The sequence below is a fragment of the Bos indicus genome, chromosome 6 (assembly GCF_029378745.1).
Source record: "Bos indicus isolate NIAB-ARS_2022 breed Sahiwal x Tharparkar chromosome 6, NIAB-ARS_B.indTharparkar_mat_pri_1.0, whole genome shotgun sequence".
NCBI lineage: Eukaryota > Metazoa > Chordata > Mammalia > Artiodactyla > Bovidae > Bos > Bos indicus.
Window position 1 is genome coordinate 3,465,973 of NC_091765.1, and position 13,613 is coordinate 3,479,585.

At 37.4% G+C, this 13,613-nt stretch overlaps 1 protein-coding gene across 3 annotated transcripts in view; it reads left to right on the top strand.

Moving 5' to 3' along the window:
• Positions 1-442: 442 nt before the first annotated feature.
• The window catches only part of BBS7 (Bardet-Biedl syndrome 7), a 39,020-nt gene continuing 25,849 nt past the window's right edge, over positions 443-13,613 (top strand). The window contains exons 1-7 of one of the 3 annotated variants that reach the window (XM_070791008.1): positions 443-671; positions 3,387-3,452; positions 5,994-6,056; positions 7,581-7,756; positions 9,003-9,189; positions 12,312-12,384; positions 12,807-12,923. In XM_070791008.1, coding sequence (XP_070647109.1) covers positions 636-671; positions 3,387-3,452; positions 5,994-6,056; positions 7,581-7,756; positions 9,003-9,189; positions 12,312-12,384; positions 12,807-12,923 — 718 coding nt within the window. In that variant the 5' untranslated portion in view covers positions 443-635. The remainder of the gene's footprint in view (positions 672-3,386; positions 3,453-5,993; positions 6,057-7,580; positions 7,757-9,002; positions 9,190-12,311; positions 12,385-12,806; positions 12,924-13,613) is intronic. The other 2 variants (XM_070791007.1, XM_070791006.1) reach the window with 2 other exon arrangements.

Sequence of the window (13,613 nt, forward strand, 5' to 3'; positions counted from 1 at the left end):
GTGATGGACAGGGAGGCCTGGCGAGCTGCGGTTCATGGGGTCGCAAAGAGTCGGACACGACTGAGCGACTGAACTGAACTGAACTGAAAGGGGTCCTAGGGCCAAAAGTTTGAGAACTGCTGCTTGTAAACTGACTCTTAGGGCGGTGAAACATATTTCTTTGAGGGAGCCTTTCCAGTGGCGGTGAAAGAGGTCAGTGGCGGTAAAAGAGGTCAGAATCTACCCTGGCTTCAAGTCAGTGCTCCACACACAAAGACAAAGACTTGGGGCTCAGGGTAGTAGTGGCATCGTAGCTCTTCTGCGTCTTGGTCTCCCTGGAAACCACTCCTCTCAGGGCTCCTGAACCCCGCCCTCCTTCCCTCTCCGCCTCTCATTGGAGCGGGTTCAGTCAGTGGGCGGTCTGTCGGGAGGTGGGCGGGGCTTCACGCCCTCCAGAGCCCACTCGCAGGAACGTCCTGACGTCACTCAGGACGCCGCTGCCCTGACGCTTCGCCTTTGCATCCCCCACTGAACCCACAGTAGCTGGCGTTACCCCTCAAAGGCGTCGCTAGCAGTTTCCCCTGAGGCCTGGGATACCACACTCTTTGACCCACCTAGCCTGGCCTGGCGCTGTCCGCCGCCTCCGTGCCGCTGTTATGGATCTGAATCTAAACCGAGCGGATTATTTGCAGGTAAACCTGAGGGGTTGGGGCGGACGCTGCGCGAGATGAGCCCCGCTCTAAGAGAGGATTCGATCCTTCCACTGCCGTTTGTTGGGGTCTGTGGGAGCCGAGCGGCGAAGGAGTGGGTGTGAGTGGAGCCCTCCAGACGCCTTCCGCACAGGCTTGCCATCGGGGCTGGTCCGCCGGCATTTGGGAAGAAGGAGAACCGCCCCCCCCCACCCCCACCCCGCCTCGGAGTGCCGGCGTCCTGAAGATGCTCCGAGTGTCCTGACGCGATCCGGGATTCCTCCCCAAGGCCCTTCTCCTCCCCTCTGGCTGCAGCTACCTGTGGGCTTCAAACTCCTGACTCTCCTTCTCTACTCAGTCTCGTGTCCCTCGGGCCAGACACTTATTTCGTACTGTGAGCTGGACCTGGCTACCAGGATCGTAATAAAAGCAATGGTAGCCGTTTTCGAGGTCTGGTTTATTCTCAGTTTCCCTTTTGTGCATATATTGTATTGTTGTTCGTCGCTCAGTCGTGTCAGATTCTTTGGGACCCCATGGACTGCATGCAACACGCCAGGCTTCCCTGTCCTTCACTGTCTCCTAGAGCTTACTCAAACCCATGTCCAACCATCTCATCCTCAGTCATCCCCTTCTCCTGCCCTCAGTTTTTCCCAGCATTAGGGTCTTTTCCAGTGAGTCAGCTCTTAGCATCAGGTGGCCAAAGTATTGGAACTTCAGATATATTTTCCTTCACAAAAATTCTCAAAGTCGGTACGTGACGATCAAAGGGATTCAAAGAAGGTAGTTTTCATAATAGCCAAACTGATGCAGTTCCTATTTGAAACAAAATCTCTTAGCACTTAGCAGCAGCAGCAGCTCTTTCTGTTACACCACCCTGCCTCTCAGTATTTCAGCCCTAGACTTTCCCTCTTCTCCATCCCCTTTCCCAGTAATCCTCTTTTGGCTAATGGTACAAATGTTTATCCTGCCACTTTACTTGAGACTTATGCCAGATACTTCCCGTTCAGTTCAGCTCAGTCATGTCTGACTCTTTGCGACCCCATGAATCGCAGCATGCCAGGCCTCCCTGTCCATCACCAACTCCTGGAGTTCACACAAACTCACGTGCATCGAGTCGGTGATGCCATCCAGCCATCTCATCCTCTGTCATCCCCTTCTCCTCCTGCCCCCAATCCCTCCCGGCATCAGGGTCTTTTCCAATGAGTCAACTCTTCACATGAGGTGGCCAAAGTATTGGAGTTTCAGCTTCAACATCAGTCCTTCCAATGAACACCCAGGACTGGTCTCCTTTAGGATGGACTGGTTGGATCTCCTTGCAGTCCAAGGGACTCTCAAGAGTCTTCTCCAACACCACAGTTCAAAAACATCAATTCTTCAGTGCTCAGGTTTCTTCACAGTCCAACTCTCACATCCATACATGACCACTGGAAAAACCATAGCCTTGACTAGATGGACTTTTGTTGGCCAAGTAGTATTTCTGCTTTTTAATATGCTATCTAGGTTGGTCATAACTTTCCTTCCAAGGAGTGTCTTTTAATTTCATGGCTGCAATCACCATCTGCAGTGATTTTGGAGCCCCCAAAAATAAAGTCTGACACTGTTTCCACTGTTTCCCCATCTATTTCCCATGAAGTGGTAGGACCAGATGCCATGATCTTAGGTTTCTGAATGTTGAGCTTTAAGCCAACTTTTTCACTCTCATCTTTCACTTTCATCAAGAGGCTTTTTAGTTCCTCTTCACTTTCTGCCATAAGGGTGGTGTCATCTGCATATCGGAGGTTATTGATATTTCTCCCAGCAATCTTGATTCCAGCTTGTGTGTCTTCCAGCCCAGCGTTTCTTATGATCCCACCTTAATATCTTCCATATCCATCTGGTCATCACATTTTGCTGTTTCTGTCTCTGAAGTATCTGTTGAATCTGTCACGTTTTCTCCCTCCATCTCTGTTATCCCCAGTTCAGTCCTCCTCTCTTGGATAATAGCCTCCATCCTCCTCTCCCTCCAACCCATACTTCACAACACTGGCTAGACTGATGTTTCAAAAATACAAATCTAAGTAGATTAGTTTAAACTTTAACACTATTCCATAGAATACAGAATAACAGGATAGATCTGTATGTACAATATGTAAATTCTTTCATGGTCTATTGTCTCAATTTCTCTCCCTTTGGTCTCATTCTCTTCCCCCAACCATGCCTAACTACTGACATTTCTCTGCTGAGCAAACCATGCTGTTTTCATCTTCTGTACCTTTTGTAAAAAATCTTCATCATCAGTTAGATTGGATGTCATTGTCATCAGCATGTTGGTGTCTTAGCAAAAATCTTCTCTGTTCCATTTTCAATAATAATCTATTTCTAAAGATTTTTCATTACAAACTCTTCTTTAACAGCCGTATGAAGTTGTAAGAAAAGGCCTCTAGATATAATTTTTTTGTGTGAAGTACCTTGCCAGTAATGTCACATAATTATATTTGACTTGACAACTTTATAGCATGAATTTTACTGTTTTTGATTGTTTCCTATATTCTGACTTTTGTGGCATATTTCATTAGAAAATAAATTCACTGCTGATAACAATTATTTCATATCACTAATTGCAATTACAAAACTAAGGCTTACTATGATTAGAATCTGCTGGTCCTTTTAATCTTTGAGGTATAACTTCAAATTAATGTATTAGAAAACATTAACTAGGCAGCTGATGTGTTTCCTTAGGTGGGAGTGACCTCTCAGAAGACTATGAAGCTACTTCCTGCCTCAAAACATAGAGCCACACAAAAGGTAATGTAGAGATACTGATGCCTCCATATCTCTAGCTCTTACAGAGGAAAGGTTTATATGCCCTTCTTTATTAATAAGTTTTTTTTTTTTTTTGGACTTCAGATTTTAATTCAAACTAACCAACTTATAAAGACATTTTTTTAAAAAAATCATAGAAATTTGAACACAGATTTATGATTAGACCATTTAAGAAATTATTACTTGTGATAATATATTGTGATTATGGTTTTCTTCAGGGGTACACATCTGAAATATTTAGAGGTGAAATGATCTGATGTCTGGGATTTGCTTTGGTCTAGTAGCTAAGACTCTGTGCTCCCAATGCAGGGGGCCTGTGTTCGATCCCTAGCTGGGGAACTGGATCGCACATGCTGCAACAAAGAGTCTTATGTCCCAATGAAGATTGAAGATCTTGTGTGCTGCAACTAAGACCTGGAGCAGCCAAATAAATAAATAAGTTTTTAAAATACTCCATGGGATATGACAAATCAAACACTATTGGGAAAACACTTGATAATTGGAAAACTGGGTGATGGGTTTTTATTTTAATTTCAAAGCTAAAGTGGAAATGGATTTCTGTTAATTTGAACAGAGGTTGGAATACCAAGGGACACTTATATACAGTAATTTTCTTGTACATTATAAGTATCATGTACAATCAGTAAATAGTATTAGCAAACTAGTTGAAAACTATGTTCCATTTTTCTGGGAATAATTTTCCCTGAGTGTACTTGTGCATACCAGATTGTATATATGAAAAAAGAAATATAAAACACAATATGCTGTAGAGAAAATACTTTTTAAAAACTTTGTCATATTTTAAGAGTAATTTTTATTTTAAACTTTATATTTAACAAACAATATTGATTATTTTTATAGAAATATTAATCCTGCAATTTCTGTAAGACAATATAATTTCTTAGTATACTAATGGGGTTCTTTAATAGCTGCAAAATAAATACAGTATTATCATATAATACATTTTATCAAGATAAACCAACAGATTTTTGATAATCATTTATTGTATTCAGTCTACTAAAGCAACACTTTTCAAACTTTTTGGTCTTAGGACTCATTTATAATATTTTTAAGATCATTTTATTTTGTTTATTTTTTATTGAAATATAGTTGGTGTATAATATTATGTAAGTCACAGGTATGCAATATAGTGATTAATAATTTTTAAACATTATATTCCATTTATAGTTATTATAACATATTGGCTCTGTTCTCTGTGTTGTACAGTATATCCTTGTACCTAATTTTATACATACTGGTTTGTATCTCTTAATCCCTACTCCTGTGTTGCCCCTTCTCCTTCCCTCTCCCAACTGGCAACCCCTGGCAGTTTGTTTTCTATATTTGTGACTCTGCTACTTTTTGTTATATTCACTAATTTGTTGTGTTTTCTAGATTCCACATACAAATGATATATGGTTTGTTTTTCTCTGTCTGACTTATTTCACTTAACATCATGCCCTCTAAGTTCATCCATGTTATTTGCAAATGGGAAATTTCATTCTTTTTTATGACTGAGTAGTATTCTTTATCCATTCATCTGTTAATGGGCATTTATGTTGTTTCTATATCTTGGCAATTATAAACAGTGCCATGAACATTGGGGTGCATATATCTTTTTGAATTCATGTTTTTGGTTTTTTCAGATATATGCCCAGGAGTGGCATTTCTGGGTCATATAGTAGTTTTATTTTTAGTTTTTTGAGAAACCTCAATATTATTTTCTACAGTGACTGCACCAATTTATATTCCCACCAACAGAGTACAAGAGTTCCTTTTCTCCACATCTTTGTCAGCATTTGTTATTTATGTTATTTTTGATGATTGCCATTCTGACAGGTGTGAGGTGATATCATTGTGGTTTTGATTTGTATTTCTCTGATGATTAGGGATGTTAAGCATCTTTTCATGTCCCTGTTGGCTATTTGCATTTCCTCTTTGGAAAAATGTTTATTCAGGTCTTCTGCCCATTTTTCAATCAGGTTGTGTTTCTAATATTAAGCTGTATGAGCTGTTTATATATTAACCCCTTATTGCTCATATTATTTGCAAATACTTTCTCCCATTTGATAGATTTTCTTTTCTTTTTTTCTATGATTCCCTTTGCTATGCAAAAGTTTTTGTTTAGGTAAATCAACTATATTCAATAAAAATTAAAAAACAAAAAAAGCTTTTAAATATATCAAATAGGTCTGTCACAAACTTACTTTCGTAATGCTTTAAAAATTAATCTTACAACATTCTTATGCCCTGGTGACGGGGAAAAAGTCACCTCCTTGCCATATCCATCTGTATTCTTTTGTTCTCTTTACCTTGTAGGAAACCAGCTACTTTTGTTAACAACTCCCACAGGCTTCTCTTTTTCCCTTTCCTATAATTCTTTAGTGAATATTTTTTTGTAGGGCTGTCTTTACTAGGTTTTCTGATCTCTGTTTTTAAAAATTATAATTTCTATATTGTGGATCTTGTTTCCCCATATAAGTTAATAACGTGTAATTTTAGATTCTCTTCAATCTGTTACAGGTGGTTGTTGGAGATCATGATGGCATAGTTATGTGCTTTGGCATGAAGAAGGGAGAAGCAGTGGTATGTGTATGTTTTGAATACTCCCAGGTTAAGCTTTTTCTAAAGCACAATGAAAAATGGGTTAAAGGAAGTAGTGATATGAAGTATGAGACTTCAGGCAGCATAAGAGTCATTTGTTAGCTGTTTGTAAAACATCTTTGACATTCTAAGGTGATATATTAGTTTTTTCTGCTTTGTAACAAATTACCTCAAATTTAGGGGCTAACAATGAAACACATTTATTATCTCGCAGAGGCAGGAATCCAGCCTTGAGGCCTCATGTGGCTGCAACATAGATGTTAGCCAGGCTCAATTTCTTTCTGGAGCTCAGGGTCCTATTCCATGAGGCCAAAACTTGGCTGTTTGAAGAATTCAATTCTTTATTATTATTGAACTGAGATCCCCACTTTATTGCTGTCTATAAGCCCAGGCCTGCTTTCATCATTTGAGGCCCCCACACTTCCTTGCTGTGTGGTCTTCTCACAGGCCCTCTCACAACATGGCAACCTGCTTCTTCAGGCCAATGGAAAAATCTGTCCAGTCTGCTAAGATAGAGTCTTACATAACAGAGTGCAACCTGGAAATGACCATCGCATCACCTTTACCACTTAATATAGCCTAGTCAAGGAAGTGATTATTATATTATCATATTCATAGACTATAATTTAAAAGTGATAAGTCTGAGATGTGAACTCTTATCTTCATTATACCTTATATGGAATTTGCAAAAAGATGAAGCAGGTAAAAACTATCAGAAACTCAGTGTTTCCATTATTCATATATTCTTCCAGATATTTTGTTCTCTGTGTATAAAGTCATTGAGGGTGAAGGAAGAAACTGATGCCAATAATAAAATAGAAAGTAAGGAAAAAGAAATTAATAATGCAAATACTTCCAATTAAATAAAGAGAGATATGAAGTTATACACTCAGGTTTTCAGTAGATTCTGTAGTCCTTTGTTTATACTACTAAAATTTCTAAAATTGTGAGGGAACCATGAGAAATTACTTTTAAAAAGATGATTAAAATACTGGGGGAGGTAGCCATTTTTTTCTCCAGGGGATCTTCCCAACCCAGGGATCATACCCAGGTCTCCTGCATTGCAGACAGATTCTTAGCCAGCTGAGTCACAGGGAAGCCCATAAAAAGATGATTAAAGTGTAAAAACATGTCCATTGGAACCAGATGGGGAGTCTTGGTAAAGTGCAGATTCTCATTCAGTAGATCTACAGTTGAGCCTGAGGGTCTGAATTTCTAATAAGGAAAGTGATGCTGTTTTGCTGCTTAGTGAGCCATACTTTGAGTTGCAAGAATTTAGATTTTAATGATGTTATTGAAATATGTGGGGGAATAAACATAAAGTTTGAAGATATTTAGCAAAAAAATCCACAAGACGGTTGAAGTAAGCACATTTGTATCTACAGGTGTTCCTATACAGTAAAACTATAAACTTTTGTAAATTTAAAAGCACCACATTTTGTATGGTAAAGGAATATATTTGTAGTAAGTTTGTGTACTTAATTTTTCCCTTAACAATTTTTGCAGACAGTGTTCAAGACTTTACCTGGGCAGAAGATTGCAAGATTGGAACTAGGAGGGGCTCTTAATACACCCCAGGAGAAAATTTTTATTGCTGCAGGATCTGAAATTAGAGGCTTCACAAAGAGAGGAAAACAGTTCCTCTCTTTTGAAACAAACCTCACTGAAAGCATTAAAGCTATGTATGTTTATTCTCTCTTTATATTTTTACATGTCCAATTACAATATTTTGGATAGGTAACAAACATCTGATTAAGTATCATATCTTAATAGGTTATCTAGGAAACAACTAAAAATACTTTATGAGTCAGAAATTGAATTTGACCTGGAATCAATATATAATCAATTGGTTATTGAAATCTTTTCAAGACATTTATAGTATTTATATTCAGTTATGATTCATAACCAAAGTATAAAAGAAGTGAAAGAACTCCCCAGATATTTACATTCAAATAAATACCCTCTTTATGATCACAAGTGATGATAGCTATCTAGTGAAAATAATATATTAGTATATAATTTTTGTCAAATATTTTACCTCCCCCAATGAAAACTTGATTCATTCTAAGAATTAGAATATAATTATGATTATTTTCTAAATTTTATTAAATATAATTTTAAATGAACTTATTATTTCTTTTTTCAAGTTAAAATTCTAATGAAATCATTTTTTTCCACTATTTATTATTTAGTTTCAGGTAGATTCAATTTAGATAGCCTTATTCTATGTAGTGTGGTAGTAAGAAAGATATGGAGTAGGAAATGGCAACTCACTCACTCATTCCAGTATTCTTGCCTGGAAAGTTCCATGGACAGAGTAGCCTAGTGGGCTACAGTCCATGGGATTGCAAAGAGTCAGACACAACCGAATGGCTGAGCATGCAAGAAAGATAACTGGAGAGTTAAAGCTACCTGAATTGCAATCCAGTCTACTGTCTACTGTGCATTTAGGCAAGTTACTTAACATTTTATTAATATTATTCCCCTTAAAAAGGGATAATTGTATAAACTAAGAATAATTGTTCCTAGTTTATAGAGTTATGAGGATTGAGCTAATATATTTAAGTCACTTAGGACAGTGCTTGGCACATAGTACACATTAAAAAAAAAACCTACTTTTTGATATATTAATTGTCCAGGTGTAGACAGGTGAATTACCGTTATCCTATCTTTGTTTATAGTTTTTCTGAACTCAATTTTTGAGAAGTCCGAGGCCTTAAGAACCTCATTTTCAGCTTTCAAAATCATGGCTATACCAAAAGGCTAGAATAAGTATGGGAAATGAAAACAAACAGTATTCTCTGAGTCTATGATAAAATGATAGTAAACTGTAAATAAATAAACTTTTCATCTCTGAAAATAATTCAGGAGTTTCCTATGCTTATTTTTAAAAATGTGGATGTCTTAAATTACTTTTCATACTCTCAGGCACATATCTGGCTCAGACCTTTTTCTCAGTGCAAGTTACATCTATAACCATTATTGTGACTGCAAAGACCAACATTATTACCTTTCTGGGGACAAAATCAATGATGTCATCTGCCTTCCAGTGGAAAGACTACTTCGTGAAGTACCGGTGTTGGCCTGCCAGGACAGAGTACTCCGAGTTTTACAGGTTACTGTTATTTGCATTTTTATAGTTTTTCATAATTTAGGTATGTAAATATTGATGAAGAATGTATAATTGAGATAAATTACTTTAGTGACCACTACCACTTTAAATATCTTAAAATTATATCTGAAAATTTTTTAGTGTTTTACTTGGCTAACCTTATTTTTTTTTTTTTTTTAACTTGAGGCAAATGTGTTGAAATCTTTAGCAAGTTTTTAGAGAGGTATATATGGAAAAAAGGACACTTTTCTCCCCTTCACCCCATACATGATATCTGAGTTAGTTTAATTAGAATGTAGTACTTTTGCTACATTTACTTCCCCACTTTTATTTTTTTTTTCCTGTCTATCACCCTCAGTTCAGGTCAGTCTCTCAGTCGTCTTTGTGACCCCATGGACTGCAGCACACCAGGCTTCCCTGTCCATCACCAACTCCCGGAGCTTGCTCAAACTCATGTCCATCAAATCAGTGACGTCTTCTGTCATTCCCTTCTCCTCCTGCCTTCAATCTTGCCCAGTGTCAGAGTTTTTTCTAATGAGTCAGTTCTTTGCATCAGGTGATCAAAGTATTGGAGTTTCAATTTCAGCATCAGTCCTTCTAGTGAATATTTAGGACTGATTTCCTTTAGGATGGACTAGCTTGATCTCCTTGCAGTCCAAGGGACTCCCAAGAGTCTTCTCCAACACCACAGTTCGAAAGCATCAATTCTTTGGCACTCACCTTTCTTTATAGTTTGACTCTCACATCCATACATGACTACTAGAAAAACGATAGCTTTGACTATACGGACCTTTGTCGACAAAGTAATGTCTCTGCTTTTCAATATGTTGTCTAGGTTGTTCATAGCTTTTCTTCCAGGGAGCAAGCATCTTTTAATTTCATAGCTGCAGTCACCATCTGCAGTGATTTTGGAGCCCAAAAAAAATAAAGTCAGCCACTGTTTCACCATCTGTTTGCCATGAAGTGATGGGACCGGATGCCATGATCTTAATTTTCTGAATGTTTCTATCACCCTTCCCTCTCCCCAAAAATCAAACTAAAAGAGGAAGTTGGGTTGGGGAGAAGGTGTTAGGCTTTAACAAGGGAGAGTTGAGATCAAGATTGTATCATTTGAGTTTATCCAGCATTTATGACAATATGTTGAACAGAATAAGCACTCAGTAAATATTTGAAAAATTATTTATTATCTTTATATTTCTATTAAAAACTGTGATTGGCTAAAGCAACTACTTAAGGCCATTGTTATTAATAATACTAGTTACAACTGTCTTCTTGAAAGTGACTTTTTTTTTTGACCCTGCTGTGCAGCTTGTGGGATGTTAGTTCCCCGACCAAGGATTGAACTCAGACCCTTGGCAGTGAAAGTGCAATGTCCTAACCACATTCGGAGCACCAAAGAATTCCGAAAGTGACGTTCACACTCTCTCTCACACACACATACACACACACCCAGGACCCATAAAATAAAGTTCAAATGTAAATGACAAAAATATAATATAAGTTTAAATGTAAATGGATGAATTATTGTATCAAAATTTAGGATGATGATAGTGCAATTGAACAAAAAGTATAGCTATTTATTCTGTACTACCAGATGGCCATTTCTTAGCATCAGCCCCCCTTTTTTAAAATTAATTTTTATTGATGTTTATTTGCTTTATGATGTTGTGCTAGTTTCTGCTGTACAGCAAAATGAATCAGCTGTATGTTTAGACATCAGTTCTTTTTTTTCCCCTATGGGTGACTAAGGTAATGTTCGAGATTCTCTCTAGGAGCATGAATGATTGATCTCTCCCCTAGCCTGTGCTCCCCAGTATGAGTTGTTTGAGTAAGGCTTTTAATAGGAGCTGACTCACATCCATTTAGAAATTGACCTGACTGAATTCTAGGACCCTGCTTTGTTTAACCAGTGACACGTGTGCTTACTGTGGAAAGTAAAAACTTGAAGTCTTTCCTCTGACCTGCACACTTCTTACCTACTTCCCCTCTGCTTCTGTATGCAATCCATTACCCCAAAGGTAGCCTTTTTAAAACAGTTTGTGTTTATATAGTTAGATATAGTTTTGTGTTTGTATAGTTAGATACAGATACCTGTGAATACTTAATGTTATTCTAAATACAGTATAAAGCATATGACTCATATATTCTATATGTATTTAAAATTTTTAAACAAAATGGTATATCAGATTTACTGTAATTTTGCAAATGTTTCTTCATTGAGAGATTTATCGTATTTTTTCTACGTGAATTTAATACTTCTATCTCATTCTTTAACAGCTTCACAAATACTATGCACCAAATTAAAGCATTATAAGTGACAAAATTGAAAAAAAGACAGAATTTAACTTGTTTTCTTATCTAAATAGCAAGGAATTCTGCCTCTTACTAGAGTGGGTTTTGGAGATACAGAATTTTCCTTAGGAAGTAGCTTTGAGTCTGTTTGAATGTGCCCCAAGTTAGGACAGAAGAAAAAGTTTGTTCCTAGAAAGTTTTGATAGGGAAATTTACCAGTGTCAAGTTTTCATGCAAAGTACCTAAAATGAAAATTATTCAAAGTGGAGAATATTTGAAATACTTATTTCCTTGCTCTTTTATTTATATTTATATATATATATATATATATATATATATATATATATATATAGGAGAAGGCAATGGCACCCCACTCCAGTACTCTTGCCTGGAAAATCCCATGGATGGAGGAACCTGGTAGGCTGCAGTCCATGGGGTCGCTAAGTCGGACATGCCTGAGCGACTTCACTTTCACCTTTTGCTTTCATGCATTGGAGAAGAAAATGGCAACCCAGTCCAGTGTTCTTTCCTGGAGAATCCCAGGAATGGGGGAGCCTGGTGGGCTGCCATCTATGGGGTCGCACAAAGTCGGACATGACTGAAGTGACTTGGCAATATATATATATATATATATATATATGTATGTATATATATGTAAAATGAGTCAACGTGCAAGTTTGCTAACAAAAGTTAATATTCACAATCTGTTTTTTTTCCCAATAGTTCTATTCTAGAGTTCTTTATATGAATATTGATGTTATCTATGAATCCTTTTATTATCAGTATTTCAATTTGTATTCTGTTTTAGTTTTAAAATACTTGTTCTCCTTCAGGGATCTGATGTGACCTATGAAATTGAAGTTCCTGGCCCACCTACTGTTTTAGCCCTACACAATGGAAATGGCGGTAATGAGGATTTAATTTTTGACAATCAAATAATGTTATGTTATTTAAGTTTAGATGTTTCAGGGTTTTAATCATTTAACTATATATTAAGTGAAAATGGGAAACTGTAAAAAGAACTTGAACTGAAATAGAGAAAGTTGTCTTCTAACTTGCCAGTAGCTAACAGTAATGAGTCACTGAACTTGACTTTTCAGTTTCCTCATCTCAAGATTACTTGATGAGGAAACCATCTCTTATGGTTATAAAATTCTGTGAATATATAACCATCTTTCTAAAATAAGTAAATTAATTAAAATCTGTCTTTTCATAATATTTTAAATGAGATTTTATATGAAAGCCAATATATAGGAAAGTATTTTAATTTTAAAGGAATAGTGTGAGCTGTGAGATAACTATAATATGTTGACTTTAACTGTAACTAGGTGACTCTGGAGAAGACCTTTTGTTTGGAACGTCAGATGGAAAACTTGGGCTTATTCAGATCACTACATCCAAACCAATACACAAGTGGGAAATTCGAAATGAGAAAAAGAGGGGAGGTATGTTTTTTATGTAACTCAGATTCTGAATTTTAGTGATTATTGAATAAAATAGCCTGGGAATTCCGTGGCAGTCCAGTGGTTAGGACTCCATGCTTTCACTTCCAAGAGCATGAATTTGATCCTGGTCGGAGAACTAAGACCCTGCCTGCTGCATGGTGCTTGGCCACAGAGACAGATAGATAAATAGACCAACCTGCATTGTATAGTTCATCCTGTTTCCTTTATCCGTAAGGCAGAGCAGACCTAGCAATTTACAGAGCCACCTCATGTGTATTTACTATTTGTTTATTTAGCAGGTCTATCAGTTTTGCTGTAACTTTTTAAGGTAAGATGTACCTAACGGGGCTTCCCAGGTGGCTCAGTGGTAAAGGATCCACCTGTGAATGCAGGAAACATAAGAGATACTGATTCAATCTGTGGATCAGGATGATCCCCTGGAGTAGGATGTGGCAACCCACTCCAGTATTCTTGCCTGGAAAATCCCATGGACAGAAGAGACTGGTGGGCTACAGTCCAAGGGGTCAGAAAGAGTCAGACACAACTACTGAGAACACACAGGATATACTAATAGTAATTTGGGATGGATAGGCTTTTATGGGCTAACGTTTATCTATAACATCAATCTCGGCTCAAATCCAGTTTTCATTGTTTGCTGTAGGGAATTAACTGGAATTTGGGAGTACTTGG